Source organism: Harpia harpyja, chromosome 9, assembly GCF_026419915.1.
Source record: "Harpia harpyja isolate bHarHar1 chromosome 9, bHarHar1 primary haplotype, whole genome shotgun sequence".
Classification (NCBI taxonomy): Eukaryota; Metazoa; Chordata; class Aves; order Accipitriformes; family Accipitridae; genus Harpia; species Harpia harpyja.
In genome coordinates, this window is record NC_068948.1 from 33,268,105 (window position 1) to 33,285,802 (window position 17,698).

General features: G+C 38.2%; 2 protein-coding genes across 10 annotated transcripts in view; one reads left to right on the forward strand and one right to left on the reverse strand.

The window, feature by feature from the left end:
• Window positions 1–1,629, reverse strand: part of KNTC1 (kinetochore associated 1) — a 42,056-nt gene extending 40,427 nt beyond the window's left edge. For 5 of the 7 annotated variants that reach the window (XR_008236661.1, XM_052796985.1, XM_052796986.1 and 2 more), the window contains exons 1-4: window positions 1,267–1,629; window positions 781–918; window positions 549–669; window positions 22–137 (exon numbers count right to left, since the gene is read on the reverse strand). Coding sequence is in view for 6 of the 7 variants with exons in the window: in XM_052796985.1 (XP_052652945.1) it covers window positions 22–137; window positions 549–669; window positions 781–918; window positions 1,267–1,629 (738 nt within the window). In the remaining variant the exon portion in view is untranslated. The remainder of the gene's footprint in view (window positions 1–21; window positions 138–548; window positions 670–780; window positions 919–1,266) is intronic. The other 2 variants (XM_052796988.1, XM_052796987.1) reach the window with 2 other exon arrangements.
• On the forward strand, window positions 1,499–16,997 carry RSRC2 (arginine and serine rich coiled-coil 2). Of its 3 annotated transcripts, none has more exons than XM_052796999.1 (10): window positions 1,499–1,633; window positions 4,684–4,840; window positions 5,448–5,491; window positions 8,112–8,324; window positions 9,446–9,589; window positions 13,318–13,440; window positions 13,541–13,620; window positions 14,248–14,480; window positions 15,731–15,820; window positions 16,354–16,997. In XM_052796999.1, the coding sequence occupies exons 2-10, from the start codon at window positions 4,760–4,762 to the stop codon at window positions 16,531–16,533; spliced, it is 1,188 nt and encodes a 395-aa protein (XP_052652959.1). In that variant the 5' UTR covers window positions 1,499–1,633; window positions 4,684–4,759; the 3' UTR covers window positions 16,534–16,997. The 3 variants fall into 3 exon arrangements, with proteins under 3 accessions (XP_052652959.1, XP_052652957.1, XP_052652960.1); XM_052796997.1 differs by having other exon boundaries at window positions 8,134–8,324; XM_052797000.1 differs by lacking the exon at window positions 1,499–1,633 and adding an exon at window positions 6,411–6,488 and having other exon boundaries at window positions 4,683–4,840.
• The last annotated feature ends 701 nt before the right edge of the window (window positions 16,998–17,698 follow it).

Sequence of the window (17,698 nt, forward strand, 5' to 3'; positions counted from 1 at the left end):
AGAATAGAGAAATTACTGTACCTTGGTTAGCAAGGTTTGTTTTGTTGGTATGTGAATAAGATGGAAATTGCCACTTCTCTCACCGACCACAAGAAATTGTTTTTCTGGACACATACCAACTACATCCACATTAGTATCTGAAAAGTTCCAAGGCAAAATGTCAAATATTAAGACTTGCTTTTTATTACTAGGCATTCATATTTAAAACAAAGGAATTGGACAATACAGTGTCCCAGATTTCTTCAAAATTATTTCTTTTGATTATTCAAAAGTAGAGGAAAGGGCATACAGGGAGCGATTTTGGTATCCATTATTCCCATCCCAGTGAAAAGTTAGCAAGCATTCTAATTAAACTGTACAGAAATACTTAGTTAATTGCATAAAGAATCAGCAATCACTTTTTATTACTTAGGTATTTATTATAATACTTCCTTTTATAGGCTAGTTAGATATGCAAGATACTTGCTATATTTTCCTGTACAAACCTAACATATATATTTTAAAAGTCAGTTTTAACTTCCAGTGGGATTCCAAAGGAATGAACTTACCAAACTGAATGTGCATCTGAAGAGACTGCCCAGTACTGTCAAGTAGTGCCACCGATCTGTCAACAACAATAATACTGCCATCCCTTGAGTTGCATGCATACAACTGTGGATTAACAGAGACCTAGGAAGAAAAAGGTTGTTATATATAATAACTGAGACACTTTAGAACATATGATAAAGAAGCTCTGGTAATTAGTAAGAAAAAGAAAAACACAGCTTTGATGAATTCTACCTTTTCTGAAGATGTGATTTGAAGTAGCGTATCCACTTGGTACAATGCAGTTCCACATTCATGTCCTAAACCTACAGGGAGCTGCTCACTCCCCGTGTCATCATTCACAAGAAGTTCAATATCATTCCACATGTTTACCTATGATAAACATTTAAGGAACATGCTGTAAGGCAGAGAGCTTTAAAAAAGTTACATGACCACGCACAAATTATTGATTTTATTATTCTATCGTGATTCTGCGTCTAGGAGGAAGGGTAGTACAGTAAGCCTCCCGAAGGCAAATCGCGTGTTTAGAAAAGACAAGGTTAAGTCGCAGGAGCAATGAGGCTCCCAGCTGATGTCCCCAGCGGGCCTGACCGAACGCAGCTGGGCGAGGACAGGTTTCGCTCCCCAGACTGAAGGAAACACAGTGCCACAGAGCCCTCCCCGCCACGCAGCGGACAACCCTGCCCGCAAGGACCGCGAGCCGTCCTCCCATCTCCTCACCGCAGCCCCGCGGGCCCCTGACAAACCATTACCGCACTTCCTCAGCCGCTTCAGGCTTTCAAATTGGCGGGAGCCCTGGCTAACGCTACGAGTCGCAGCGTGGGCCAAACTTCCTCCGAACGCGAACCGCACCGTTGCTACGACACCCCCTAATCCTTCTCCGCCCCCAGGATGCACCGCGGTTCCCTCGCTCCCTGCCGCCTTCCCCCGCCCCATGGTTACATCCGGGCGCCTGAAGGGAGAGGGAGGGCGGGGCGTGTCGCCTCGCCTCGGTTCGCGAGCGCTACGGCCGTGGCTGTTGAGGGAGGTTGAGCTCCTTGTGAGGAGTCGTTGAAGGGGAGCGACGTCCCGGAGTTCGGTCATGGCGGTAAGCGGTGTTCGCTGCCGGGATATTTGGAGGAAGCCGAATTGGGAAGGGGGCTGCCGCGGGGCGGGAGGGAAGAGCGTGTGAGATGGGGAGGGCTGGGTCGGGAAGCCGTGTGCGCGGAGAGACAAAATGGCGCCCGCCGCTCCTTCGCTTGCCGGCGCCATGATGGGCCTCGGGCAGGGGGTGGCCGCTTTTCACCCATTACTTCTCTCCCCGTTTCCAGAAGTTTCTGTTTCATTTCTCTGGGCTTGGAGAGGAGCGATGAGGCCTTGTGACTGAGGCCCTATCATTTCCTGGCCGGGGAGAGAAGTGTTGTGGCTATAGGAACAGGCATTTCTCAGAGGGACTGTGGGGCGCAGGTTCCCTGGGACGGGAGGAAGAGGGGATTGATTTGGCGGTTGGGCCGGTTCGTTCATGTAGCTTTCCCTATCCTATTATTTTTCTTTGTGTTTGATTACAGGCTTGCTATTTTCAGCATCTTATTGCACTCAGTGATTAATTATTTGCCCTCATCCTCCTGTTTTTATGGTTACTATGGATAGGAAACGCCTGTGCTGTAGTCATCACTGTCCTTTATGTTCATACACGGCCTAAGAGTGTAGCTTTATTTTTTGTTAGAATTTGTGTGGCTTGGTAACATATAAAGGTGTTTGTTCCATAATTGAGTTGAAGAACCAATAAGAATAGTTATCAAACCCAATGCGGTTAATTTTTTTTCAAAAGTTATTAAAGTCTCGAGTGCAAAAAAAACAAACCCAAACGAACCAGACTCTAAAGTGATAAAACTTTTCAAAGTTGACCTAAGTACTTTGTGGTGTTTAATCTAGTATTTTAAGTTTTTGTCTTGAAAGTTTGACCAGTGGTGAAACAGAACAAGAGGACTGTAAACTTCCGGAGCAAATGAATTTTTTTTTTTTCTTTAATGATGTATTTTCGTTTTATATAATTTAACCTGTTAAGAGTAGGGTTTTTTTTCTGTAAGAGGACTTGAAGAATTATGGACTTGTAGTTTTGCACCTAGATTATAGGCACTCTTTTTGAGGTTCCTCTGAAGCAGTAGGTGAGGGGCTTGTTCAATGAAACAGCCTGTGGCCAATCCCACATGTACTTTAAGAACTGAGAATAGTCTCATTGGAGTCTGTCAGCCTTTTTTTGCTGTAGTTTTTGTAGAGCTGAGAGATTTCTCTAAGGTGCAGTGCACAAGGGCATTGATGAGCAGCATTGTGTATAAGTAATGAGGCTGGTAGCCTTGGAAAATGTGGCAGTGGGCTCAATTTCAATTGGGTTCTATGTTTAAAAACCCAGTTAACTTAGATTGTTAGCTGGTGTTCTCCTTATCCTTCACAAGTTCCTTGGAAATGTAAATTTATAGAAGTCTTGAAGTTCCTTTGAAACTTCTGCTAGCTGAGTCTTTTGGAAACCTTAGAGAAGTGAGGGACTGAGTAGAAGTGGGGGGGGGGGAGTGTAGATAAGCAGATGATGGGTAGATGTGGAATGCTAAGGATTGTGGCGGCTAAGATCACAAATAGAGGAGTCAGTTCCTACTCTATCTAATGTTCTGAAGTTTTCAGGGTGGTGGGTGGTGTATCAATAGTATTCAGTGTCACTGAGACGATAGTTAAAGCTACGCCGCAGACGCAATCTTAAGCTGTCAGCGCTGTTGTCCATATGCTGGTGTGTTTTGAACTAGATATCGGTATACCATGTGAATGGAGAAGTGAACAGCTGCTTTATCTCTCTTAAAGGGATTTTACTGTAGATATATCTTTGTACAGATGCAAATTAATAAAGAATTGTGCAGACTAAACGCTAGTAGTTGAAATAGAAATCCAAAGATTTACCTGTAGCATGTTATGAAGAAAGTCTACCATTAATACACAATATATTAATGACAATCTGTAATATCTGTTGTGGTTTAAGAAAAACTAGCAGCTTTGTTTTCAAAGTAGTGAATATAAATCAGCATTTGAGAGCTTTTCACATTTCTTGTTCAGTTTGCAAATAAAACTGCAGCTGGTAGAAAACCATGCAAGTTAGAGTCATCTGCTACACTAAAATATCTCAATGAACAGCATTTCTGGGCCAAATTATCTCCTTAGTGAAATCTTCTGCAGCCACACAATGTTCAGAAGGTTTGATTATAACTGCCATTTATATGATCAGAACAAGAGAGACTAATGAATCTATAAAGGTACTAATGAAAGCACATTCACCTTCTCAGTGTGTACTTTTTCCATTCTGTTCCTTTCATTGCATTGTACACTGGTTATACACATTTACTTCTCCCAGCTTTGAATCACAAAGCAGTCTTGACTGCTCTACACACGGTAAGTTTCTGGGTTTAGTCCTCCTAGATCAAGGTTTAAAAGGAATGGAGGGAACATCTTGGTTTTTGTCATCTAAGAAAAATGTGATACAGAAATTGCTGGGACAGGTGAATGTGACCTATATGTACTTTCATGCAAATACACATTTTTGCATAGAGATACTGTTTGAAGTTTTTCTTATTCCAAAGTTAGCTAACACTAATACAATATACCTCATTTCATTTCTCTTCAAAGTTCATTCTGTACTTCAGAATACTGTGGGGGTTTTGTGCTGTGCCTCAGTAATGCCCTAACTTGTGAGGTGACTTAGATCTGTTGGGACAACATTGACCTTAAGTAATCTTAGTCATGTAAATGTTAAAAGGTAATTGACCTACAAACAGCACCATTTAGCAAAAACTGTGGATCAGAGTTTAGGCTTACTGATATTCTCAAAAGCGTGTGGAAAAAGTAAAGTGCAGTCTAATGTAGTGGGAGAGCAAAATGTTACTATGTATTAGTTGTCTTTTAATAAAGTTTTGAAAAATCAATCTGCATGCAGTTACACAGTTCACTGCAAGTCTATCAAGCTATTGCTTAACTAATAATGGGGTGGCTACTCAAGAGATTGTCTTTACAGAAAATCGTTCTAAGTGTGTCTTCAGAGGAAGAACTAAGTAAATAGTTTTTCTTGTTTTTCAGTCCTAAGTTTTTGGGTTTTAAACTTTCTGTCCTCACATGTAGGGTAGTGATACAGAACGAGATGGAGTAGCCCCAGAAAAGTCCTCTCCAGAAAGAGAAAAGAAAAAGGAACAATCAGATGCCTCTAGTTCTCCCAGAACATCAAAGCATCATTATTCAAGATCACGCTCACGGTCAAGGGAAAGAAGACGGAAGTCAGGTATGGTCTTCATAAAAGCAAAGTTGCTTAGTAATGTTCTGATCTGTGCTTGTAGAACTGAAATCTCTTTAAAGCCCTTTTGGAAAAAATGAACAGACTTAGCTCTAGTAACTTGTTAGAATTGGGAAAAAATGAAGATACTAATTTTGATTTTGTATCTTAAGTGTGTTCTATTGAAACTTTTCCATTTTAATGATAGAAGTGCTAAGGAAAAAGGTCTTGTGAATGTTCGTTCACAAGATGATGGATGGGGGTGGACAGGGGACAACACCAAACAGAAGACCATACTACTTTGTCTTCGTTTTGATTACATATGCTTAGACTGGGATACTTTTGCATGGTTGTAACAAAAACAAGGTTACCTGGCTGAAGAATGTGACTGGAGTAAGACATGGGCTAGTTTTTCATTGTCAGAGCATAAATAAAAGCAAGGAACTGGGAGCAACAGCTAGAGTTTGCTTTCTGCAGTAGATATTCAAATAGTGCTGTTTGTTTTCTAAATCTCTATTCTTGACTTTTGGGGGTGGAATAACTGAAAGGAACTAGAAAGATTATAGCCAGATGGTCTCCTCTGTAGGTTGGTAAATAACAATGCTTTCTTCTCCAGATACTGAAGGAAGAAAACACAGAAGCCGGAGCAGAAGCAAAGAGGTAATTAACACTTTGTAGCGTTTAGGTAATTGTACAATACATCTTTAAAAGTATCTTGTAGTAATGCACATATGTGTAAACATATATAAATGACTTTATGGTAAGTACAAGAAATTGGAAACTTTAAGCTTAAAAATGGATATGGAGATCCTTTCATAGTGAAGCATGATTGCAGCCATCATGTTGACAAGGTAATAGTTTTATAGAAAAATGCTTTCAGAAACTAGTAACTTAATGTTTTTTTTTGTTTTTTGTTTTTTGTTTTTTGAAACAGCCAAAAGAAAAAAATTCATGTGGAGAAGTAGAATGGTGTTCTTGATGACTTTCACAGAGCTTCCATTAACCAAAAGCCTTCGGTGGCTTTATTCCTGGCCAATGTTCAGGACTCTGTGATACATGCCCACCTACTTAAGTATATTAAAAATAATTCCCCACCTGACCAAGCTCTGTTTATTGCATCCTTTAATTGTAAAGACTGTCATAGCTTGACAAACAAGCTGAGTCAACTGGAAACATGACAATAGGAGCAAAAATTTCAGAGGGCTGTCTCTTTTAAAAAATAAATAAATAAATACCTGTGTGTATATATAGGGGAGTGAGAAGAGACAGCATCAGTAATACCTTGAAAATAACTGGCTTACACACCAGAGAGGAGATGAAACGAGCAAACCAGGAGCATTGAAATAGTCACAAAGAAGTTTAAGCTGTGTGGGGCAATAGCAGGCTGGGTCAGATGAGGGACTTTTCAACTTTTAACCCGGGTCAGTAACTTCTCCTTCCCCCTTTCCAATGGAAGCTCTGTTTAAAAAAGGAGGAAAAAAAAAAAAAAGGAAAAGAAAAATAATCTAGGAGAGTTTTTGTGAAATTGAATATATTGTTTAGCTCACATGATAACATTTCTATAATAAATCATACTCAGCGTGCTAATGCGCGAAGAGACTGAACTGAAGACGCTGCAGACTCAGATAGCAAAATTATAAGCCTACTTCATGATAAGGTAACTATTAGTCATTCAAACTCATATTTCCCTTAAAAATATCTTAAATCCGTTATGGGATATAATGGTGGTTTATTACTAAGTGTGTGCCTGGAAGACGTGATTTAAAAAAAAAATTAAAATCTCTTTTTAATGTTTAAAAAAAAAAACAGTCCTCGCTTAAAATTATGTCCAGTGTTTTGCCATGCTGTTGGATCTAATCTTACACAATTTATTTAGCAATTTCTAAGTTTCGCAGAGTGAACAGATAAGGAACAATGTCCCACAGTAGATTTACTGTGTTCATTCATTTGCAAGATTAAGCTCTTCATAGACTAAATACTGAATATCAATAACTATTTTTAATATGTATATTGGAACAACGACTTGCATAAAAACAAAGTTTATGTACAGGTTAACATCTCAAACTTCAGATGTGTTTTTATGTAATAACTGATTATTCAAGGAGTTAAGAATAAAATACTGTAAGAGGAAAAATATATAGCATTATTGTATACTTGAAGGACTACAATCAAATATATTTAGAAACAGATATATATTAATAAGCAGTTAGAAAGGCTTGGGTAAATGGGTATAAGCTAATTATAGCATCTTCTCCAGACTTGTTTCTTTTGAGAGAGAGTTATGATTATAGGAAAGGTTTTACGAGTAGTTAACAGATTTAGATAAGCAAAAAAACGCACTGAAGAATTGGGTTTTGGTCTAAAATTAATGTATCGTGCTTAAATGGTGACTTGAAACAAAACATTATTTAACCTTAAGACTTAAGTGGGCTATGCTTTTGTGCTAGAAAGATTTCAAAATAAACTGGATATATTAAGAAAAGGTGTTGATGTCATGACTTAGTCTCTAAGGAAAACACTGGCAAAAATCAGGCCTGACCTTGCTAAGTATTTTTGGCATTGCGGCTATAAAAAGGAATCTTTTTTTAAGAGGCACTGCAGGAAGAAATTGCAGTATAGTGGAGCAGCATTTCTTTAATTTAAAACTACTGTGGGAGGTCTCAGAGTGATGCATGTTAGTTTTAAATACTAAAAATGGGATGACAACCATGTAACTTACTGCTTTTTAAAACTGTTGGAAGTTACTGACTGAGGAGAGTTTTGCTCTAAAAATTAATTACCTAATAATGGATAGAAAATTGTTTTAGTGCTAAAAGCAAGATAGCACATGTCTGCAACTATGTTTGGATTTTAGTAACTTTCTACATGGTAGGCTTAGGCAAATACTAAATATTCACTCCAAATTGAGTGTGTGTATATATATGCATATTCATAAATTGTCAGGTACTTCAAGATAGATACTTCTTATGTGTTTGGAATGGAGACAGTAACTGAGAATGGCAGTTGGTTTTGTTACAATGCTGTGAACTCTTAATGTGGAAACACTGTAAAGATACCTTGATGGGTGCTTTAGAAATCCTTTAGAAAGTGGGGAGGAGGGAAAAGGGGGAAAAATGATAGTGTGCATTTGCAACTTTGGATAGTTGGTGGCATTAGGTAAAATAGCCATCACTCATGATTGAGTCACACTCCTAAGGTTACTAATGTTGCATCACAACTTATCATTTTTTATCTTCTGATACCCATACTAACTCTCTTTGTTGCACTATTTTCCTGAAAGAACCAACTTCTTCTTAAAACAGGCAAGAAGACATGAATCCAAAGAGAAGTCCTCCAAGAAGCACAAATCTGAAGACCACAATGACAAAGAACATTCTTCTGACAAGGGAAGAGATAGCCTAAATTCATCTGAAAATGGTGAAGATAGACATAAACGCAAAGAGAGAAAATCATCAAGAGGGAGGAGTCATTCAAGATCCAGGTCTCGTGAAAGGTAAGTTGTTTTACATGATTATTCTCTTTTAAGTGCATTTGCAAAAGCAACGTTTGGAATTTGTGTAGACTTCTGAAGTACAGCTCAATTATATTACTGATCTAATTTAACTCTAAAGCATCAGTTTATATTGCACGTTTCAGTTTTCATTGGGTAGTGCATTTGCTGCTACTTTTTTTTTTCAGATTGGTTCTGAGTAAAAGTACAAAATATCTCTAAGGCTTTATATAGGTGATCTGTCTCATGTTTATAGTTAGCTTAGAGAGTATAGAAAATTTATAAACAGAGTGTATTAAATGTTCCCTGTTTCCAGTGACAGTAAAGAAAATACACCTTAGCAATGTCATGGCTTTTTACCTCCTAAATCAAGAGTTTATCCAGGGACAATGCTGTCTAAGCCACCTTGCACAGTAGGCCACCTAGCACACTTGTGATAGGAGAATTGCTTGGGACAAAAGAGGTTGCTGCCAGCAGAACTTTTCAGCAAGTTCGGCTCATAGCTGAGGGATCTGTAGCAAACATGATGGCAAGGAACAAGTGTCAGCTAATGAGGGAGCATGTGTGACTCACAAGCTGAAATTTGGGCATCTCTTCCCTAAGGTATTGGAGTACTCAAGGCCAGGCTGGATGGGGCTTTGAGCAACCTGGTCTAGTGGAAGGTGTCCCTGCCCATGGCAGGGGGGTTGGAACTAGATGATCTTTAAGGTCTCTTCTAACCCAAACCATTCTGTGATTCTCTGAATATCATGGGGAGGAGAGTATTGTTGCCTTGAATTCAAGACTCATGCATCAGATTAGTTTGGCCGTGTATTTGTTTTGAGATGTACACTTTAATGAGCAACTAAAAATAGCTATATTGATGAGTATGACTGTTTACATAAACTCTGTGTAACTCACTTGTCTGTTGTGGCTGGTGGTAGTGTTTGGTTCCTTTACCATTTCATCTCCTGGTCTTACAACTTAAACTGTTCCAGGCATGAACTCTTCTGTGTGTAGTTTGCAGTCTCCCCACCCTGCCTGATGCATTTTGCCCTGTGGTGATGAACCTGTATGTAAGTCCTTAAGCAGAAGCTGAATTTAAACATGAGAATATATGTAAGAATTTGGGACATGTGTTTCAGACGTCATCGTAGTAGAAGTCGTGATAGGAAAAAATCCCGATCTCGCAGCAGAGAGAGAAAACGACGTATAAGATCTCGTTCTAGATCAAGATCTAGACACAGACATAGAAGCAGAAGTAAAAGCAGAACTAGGAGTAGAAGCAGGTGAGTGTTACCTTCCATATACGCTTAGTAGTGGTGTTTGGTTGAATGTTCTGTGACAGGCTGATGTATAGAAAAATAATGGGTTTGCCAGTTAATGTCTGTTCAGTGTAACTACATGTGTTTGGCTTTTTCTCAGCTGTTTTGATATAGTGGGTTAAGGACGACTGTGCATACATTTACAGAAACATTTGTCCGAGACAGCTTAAATGTCTCAGATTCTCGGCTTTTCATAGCATGATTCTTGCTAGTAATTTGAAATGCTTTACTAGTTATTTTGTGGGTATCTTAGAAAACCACCATTTTAGAACTTCTGACTGATAAAATAGAAGGAAAGTAAATAATATTTTGCCTAGGAATGGTTACCACAGTTCAAGCTCTTTGGCTTAGACCACAACTGAATTTACTATTTTAAATAGGATATTTAAATGATACTTATGTGGGAAAAACTGAAGAATAAGATACAACTAACCCTTTCATGTGTTTGATACGAGAGTAGTGTGGTTGGCAAATCACTACTTTAAAAATACTATAGTATTTATCTCTTCGTGTATATATCATAAAAGGGAAGTTTAACTGGGAGTCACTGGCTGCCATAGCAGATACACTGATGAGAAGCTAATCCTGATCAGCTCCACAAAGTTCATTTAAAAATTTGTCTTGTCTTGTTAACTAGCACGGTTAGTGTAGTGTTAAGGTGAATTTTGAGTCAGATGGACTTTCTGATCTGAATGTACTATTCTGTGTTAGTGATTACTAACTCCTTTTTGTCAAGTTCAACAGGAGAATATTTATCATGTTAATTTTTCCTCCCTATCTTGGGTGTCTCCATTTCTTCCTTAAACTTAAATTCTAGAAGCACAGATTGAAACACTCTAGCTAGATACATACTGGCTTATTCTGGGTCTGTTTGACAGAGTTGAGATCCATGCCTCACCTGGAATATGCTAGAGTTGAGGTTTTCATCACTGTATAGAAGTTGATGTTTTCCAATACTGATGAGTCATTCAGTATTTTGGTGTAGAGTTCTGAGTCTATTTGTATGTGTTAGCTTTGCATTCTTAATGCCCTGTAGGATTTTCTGAATGAGTAAGCTGAAATATGACTTAATGACTACTACAGTTGTGTTTTTCCCCTCCTACTTGTTTAAAGTAAAACACGTAGTTTGAATGCAAACTGGTGTCCCTTCAGAGCTCCCAAGAAAGTGTTGCCGGTGTTCCAGTTCATTTAGTAGTATTTTCACTAGAGTATTTTAAATTGCATTTTTAAAGCATGTAGAAGTTGGTTATGACTACTCAACGTTACAGTGGATCATTGGAGACTTTAGAATATAGCACACTCATGTAATGCTACAACATCACTTGTGAAACTGTTAAGAAGACTTCTTTCTGAAGAACTAGTTGAATTACATGGTTTGTGTCATATTTTATTTTGGCACGCGCTTTATACCAAACTTTCAGCTGGGCTGAGTAGAGCTGGGTCTCCAGTTGGTATACATGTTACTTGCATTTAATGGTATTTAAGCCACCTTCAGCATGATGTGTAAGGCTTCAGTTCCCCATTATTTTCAGTTATTACAGATGATGTGCATTTACTGTTTCTAAAAGTCACTTTGAACGTTCTGCGTTTAATGGCTCCATGAAAACTTCACATCCCAGAATAGTTTTCTGCTTCTGCAGTGTAATTCACATTACCTAAAACAGAACAGCAAATGTGGGAAGAAAAAGTAAGGGAGCTTAGGAATTTCATCAGCTGGAGACATGCCTTGTTGGATAGTGATGGACATACTGCGAGAATCAATTTCTTTTCAGTACTGTTTTTGCCTCGCAAATCCTAGAGAAGGAAAATAAGTGACGCATAAGTCTTTTTTAACAGTAGCTAGAACACTTCATCAAGTTGTGGGCTTAGGTGAAGCCTTTGGAAAGAGAATTGTGGGGCAAGCCTCAATGAAAACTCTTCACAAACCAGATAAACATGATGTGGAAACCTACCCTGTTAAAACTCAACTGTGGAATGAATTCCCTCATTCATGAAATGCAATATTTGTTGTGTTACAGTTAACAGGCTATGACAGAAGCATTTGTAAATAGTAGAGCTTGAGCTTCTCTTGATGGTTCTTTGCATAATCTCAAGCTCATGTTTTCAAGTGATCTGTCCTCACTAGCATTTAAACTATAATCTTTTTGTTCTGTGAGCGTGTAGACCCTCCTGGCAGTTCTTTTTTAGCATGGCTCTGATTAAATGCTAGGTGGAAAACATGACACCATCTGCTTGTTTCAAATGGAAATACTTAAATACAAAAGCTCAAATATTTATTTCCTTGATGTTTACCAGTGCAATAAAGCATCAGACCAAAGACAAGACCAAACTACAATAGTCAGCACGGGAAAAATGAAGGTATCTTTGAAACATGCATTACATCTTATCTCAGGAATGCAGATCTGTCACTTCCCAGTGCCTGAATCTGCATCTTGTCATCTTCTATGAAAAGATAAGTTTTGCCTCCTTTGTATTCTACCAGATTTGTCATGTAAACGAGGATCACTTTTTGTAACTTCAGTCTACGTTTCATGATGTTTGTAGATGCTGCCCAAGTTGCAAGCAGAAGAAACAGAATATCTGAATGCCATTTAAAGTGGCTGTTGTCAAGTTAGCTATTATCTCAAATGGTTGATAATAACATTTAAGTATAAAATTGCAGAAACATCTTTGTGCATCTCAACTTACTGTTTATGGCAAATCTGGGAAAAATGTGAGTGATATCTCCTGTAATTTAAGCTTTATTGGACACTTCCAGTATCTGTGACTTCCTTGTTTAAAACATCAGTGTCAGAGGCTTAAACAGGGATAAACTGTATCTCTTGTAATGTAGATATTAATGGTCCTGGCAAAGAGAAACACTGCTAATAGTACTTTATATGTGTATTTTGAGCAGCTGTTGCTTAGATGGGACTAGATGTATATGTCAGAAGAACAAGTTCTACTTGTGAGGATGTGGGGAGAAGGTTACTAAAGGAGAAATTAACTGAGTAGTTTGATATTTTGCTTAAAAATACATTTTAACTGGATTCTTTTCAGATTGTCAGGCTCCAGATAATGCATGCTTCATAGTTGTCTGCACAGTACCGTCCTTCTCAAGAGCAAATGTGAGACAAATCACATGTGTTTAAACCAGCTCTCCCATTTAGCTTGATAGCCTCCCTCAAACAGTTGTCCAAAGCACATTTAATGAAAAGTATACAGAAGGGAGAGAAATACTAATTTCCCTGAGTACTATTCCAGTTTTTAAATCGGGCCTCTTCAAAATGCTCATTTTTAATATGATTATAGTGCTGTGAGGTCTTTTATGGTTTTAAAACATTCTTGCAACTTGATCCATTTTACAATTTTCTTGCAGTTGACTTTACTGAAAGTTACACGATGCTTTTTTCTTGCCAGGTTTTAGAATTAAAATTTCTAGAGCAGATCTATTTGTTCTAAACACTAAGTATAAGAGGGTAAATGAATACCCAGAATTACATATGCTGTTACATCTTGCGGTTGGAAGTCTTGGGTTTTAGCTCTGTCTTGCTACAAGGCAAGTGTGACTGTTACACTGTTACAGTATAATCTCAGAGCTGTCCAAATTAATCATCAGGCAATTTTTCAGAGTTGTGATCAAACACATAATGAAATGTTGAGGTATATATGTACTTTCATTGTTTTAGCAATTCTGTTAAATTTGGTTACAGAGAGCGAAAGAAAAGAATTGAAAAGCCCCGAAGGTTCAGCAGGAGTCACAGCCGGAGTCCGAGTCCACCACCTTTTCGGGGACGAAATACAGCTATGGATGCACAGGAAGCATTAGCCAGAAGGTCAGAAGTTGTTATGATTTTGATGATATGTGATGTAAATAAGCTGCTGCTGTTGACTTTGCTTGTCTAAATATTTTTATTCTCATGTACTTACTTCTAGACTGGAAAGAGCAAAGAAACTGCAAGAACAGAGAGAGAAAGAAATGGTTGAAAAACAGAAGCAACAGGAAATGGCTGCAGGTAGTCCATGTATATTATATTAATTCCCAAACAATAGTGTGAGTGGAAGATATTGTAGGCTTATGTGCTGAGTATTACAGTCCTGTTGAACAAACATGCGGGTTGTCTGTATAATTGTTAACTTGGTCCATATATAAGAACCACAACTAGAACTAGGAAACATTTGGAAAAAAAACCAAACCAAACAAACAAAACAAAAAAACCCGCATAAAACCCCAACAAAAACGATCAGGATTTCTTACCACTTACTGAGTATGCAACAGAAATGTTGTATGTTAGGCTGGTAAATGATTTCATGATGGTCATTGGACCCTTCTTTTATGCATCATTAAGCAAGAGTTTGAAAGCTATTGCCAGCTCAGGGTTATTTAGAAGCATGAGGTACATTAGTTTCGCTTTTAGTTCTGGCTTATTAAAACCATTGGAGACTTGTTTCTTAATTACAAATATCGTGTATTTTTATCATGCATTTGTTATTCAGACATTTTCAACTTATTTCTGATAAAGGGAGTGTTTGGGGTTTTATTTGTTGATTTGGGGGCTGGGGGGGAGGGGGATGTTGTTTATTTTCTTTTTCAAGAGAAGTCAGAACTTACTGTCTGATAGCAAGTTACCTTTCTTCTTCAGCGGCCGCAGCCACTGGAGGTTCTGTTATTAATGTTGCTGCCCTTCTGGCATCGGGAACACAAGTGACTCCTCAAATAGCCATGGCAGCTCAAATGGCAGCACTTCAAGCAAAAGCACTAGCAGAGACTGGAATAGCTGTACCTAGCTATTATAACCCAGCAGCAGTGAATCCAATGAAATTCGCTGAGCAAGAGAAAAAGCGGAAGATGCTTTGGCAAGGCAAAAAGGAAGGGGTAATGTTGTCTTTTCTTACTTTCATAAAACTTGTTTGGAAACATTTTGCACTCACACAGTTTAAGGATGCTTATGAATGTTATTTCCAGCAAAATTACTGTCATACCTGTTAGGCAGTTTCCCTATTAATAGCAGCCCAAGGTAAAACTTCAGGAGTGAAAGGACTAAGATAACTAGACCTTCAGTGGCAAATGGTTGTGACACAAGCCTTAGGAAAACCCCTAATGTCATAGAAATTAAGAGGTATAGTTAGATCTTAATGTTACTTCTGTCAGTTTACCTCCTTCTGTCAGTTTACCTACAACTTAAAACTAAATATCAGATATTTAAAGATCAGGTGGTCTATTTTTACTGAAAAGTGATGGCTAAGGTATAGAACTGTAATTGGCTACTCCTTTCTGTGACTGTAGAGATTTTTCCTTTGTTGGTTGTACCCTGTCCAATTCCAGGCTTCAAAAACAAGTCTGCTAACCTTGCTAGGAACTTTTCAGGAGTAGAGTAATGCATTACTAACACTAACAAAAGTTACAAAAAGCCTTCAGGCTTTTACGCTGTGTCAAATAAATGCTCTTGCAATTAGTTAAGTATAGGCCTCCAAATGAAAAAGGCTCCTGTGGCAGTTGCTTTTTCAGAAAGTCGCTGGATTTGAGTACAGGTTTTGCCTGGTGATACTATGGAAAAAATGGTGCTCTAATATTTGTATTTTTGTCTTTCGATATGCTAGTATAGAAGTGTGTTTGTTACATTAATTATCATCATGTGTCTGTTTTGTAACAAGCTTACTTAGCTTTTCACAGACCGTTTCGTAAGATGTGAAAAACTGAAACTGGTTCATGTGGCATTGATGGGAGACGAAAGGGAGGGAAGAAGAAACCTGAATGCTAGGCAGTTCTTCCTGAATTGTGCTTTATATTGATTAATTAGAATAAGCAAATTCGGTTTTTCTATAATTCACTTGAAGCAATGCATTCTGACAAGGTTTCCAAACTTTATGGAAGTGAGTGCAATCTACCCAAGTAAAGAATATGCCTCCATTTTGAAACCTATGGTTAAGCAGACGTCCTTTGCAAAGAGTTTCTGTGAGGATGCTGCAGGAATGTCAGATGTGACTTGGAAGCCTTTTCCTTCCAGCTGTGCTAGTGCTGCACAATGGGCTTATTCTTAATACTGCTTTTTTGCTTGCTACTGTAGTGTGATATTACTGGAAACTTACGTAAAAAGGTGATATATCTTTTTTTAACTTGTACAGGATAAATCACAGTCTGCAGAAATATGGGAAAAATTGAATTTTGGAAACAAGGACCAAAACGTCAAATTCAGAAAACTCATGGGCATTAAGGTAAAGAGTTCTGAATGTGTAATTAAGCTTATTAATTGTAGGATAGTGATTTTTTTGTTTGTTTTATTTTAAAGTGTACCTTAACCAGTAAAGGTGTTAGTGAACCTGATACTACCTGATGTAGTTAAGAACTTTAAGTATTTCTCATTAAAGTCACAAGCAGCATCTAAATCTGAATTCAATTCAAATTCCAGAATTTCATTATGTTTCTGGCTAACAAGGCAACTGTTATGATCCATAACAACAGTGGTAACTAACCAATATTCATAATGTTATAAAACAGTATTGCTTTGTATAGATAGTTGGAGACATTTATTTGAATGAGTTAGAACAAGGAACTGGTTGAAGGTCTCTAAATGTTTCTTGACAGTGAGAGGGAAGCTATGCTAGAATGTTCCAGCAATAAAACCAAATGCTTGAATTCTTACTAGCTTTTGAAAACTACAAAGCAAAATTCTTACGTTTAGGACACCTGTAGTATATGAAAACACCACTTCCTACACAACTAATGTTTGTTTTCCTCTGGTTTCTAGAGTGAGGATGAAGCTGGCTGTAGTTCCGTTGATGAAGAGAGTTATAAAACGCTGAAACAACAGGAAGAGGTTTTCAGAAATCTAGATGCACAGTATGAAATGGCAAGATCACAGACTCATACGCAAAGAGGAATGGGATTGGGGTTTACATCTTCAATGCGAGGAATGGATGCAGTCTGAGAAAAAAAAAAAAGGCAGTTTTAAAGTTTGGGACTATGGAAGGTTCTTGTTCAAATGTTGGGTCCTTGTTCACCAAAAAGCTAGCATTCTAGCTTGCATGGGTGTTGCATTGACTTTAATTTATTGAAAAATACAATTTTTTTGTAAATATCAGATCAGTGATACTGGTGTTAGTGTTGTAATCAGGTTATACCCACTTCCATTAAACTTGACAGAACTATAGGAGGACAGTATTTTTTAGTTAAAGTTCTACTTTTCAAACCAAGCAGCAGATGGGATAAACTCATACATGGATATTTCGTGTCCACTGTCTTGTGTACTTTTGTACTTTAACCTTGTACAGTTATTTCCAATTCTTGAAACATGAAAGAAACATTGTGTAGATGTTATTTAGCGGTCTGGGCCAATAGGCACATAATCCAGTGCAAAAAACCTGGTTAATAATAAAGACATTTTTTCTCTAAGGTCTTTACATTAAGTTGTCTTTTGGGCCAAACTCTAAGGGAGCTAATTAAGGTATGTCAAGAAAACTTGAGAGGTCAGAAATAGAGTGTTTGTTTTGCTTTGCTTATTTTGAAGTAGGTTTTTCCTAAAATAAGGAGGTTTGCAGTATGGAGCACAATGCATGGTGATGAATGCTGAACTTGTTTTCTGTTTGTTTGGGGTTTTTTCAATTTGATACTAGCAAATTTTAGGAAAGAGAGAGGGATAACCAAACCTTTGGTGAGCAAGGTAGGACGTTGGAGCCCCTTGTTAATACTTCAATACGTAAAAGTGTGTTCAGATTTTTGTAGCAGATTATATAAGCTTGTCTTGTCAGAACAGCTGTATCTGGGCACGTTAAATGCAGGAGGCAGAGCCTTACCAGGAGTGTGACTCCTGGAGTTCCAGGGCAGGATGCAGTTTGGACAGGGCCTTGCTGCAGACAGCCTACTTAAAAATACTCTTGTCTTGCACCCTGCTTGCTGCCCTCTTTTTCTCCATCCCTCACCCCGAGGAAGAAAAAAATAAAACCAACAACAACAAAAAAGGAGCAGTGGGGCAGATGGATCCTGGAGACAAGAGAGTCTCTGTCGAGAAAGCTGCCGGCCTCCCCCCATTTTGGGGAGGCTTCTCCTCCGCAGAACTACGGCTCCCGGCGCGCCGTGCGCCGCGGACAGCCCAG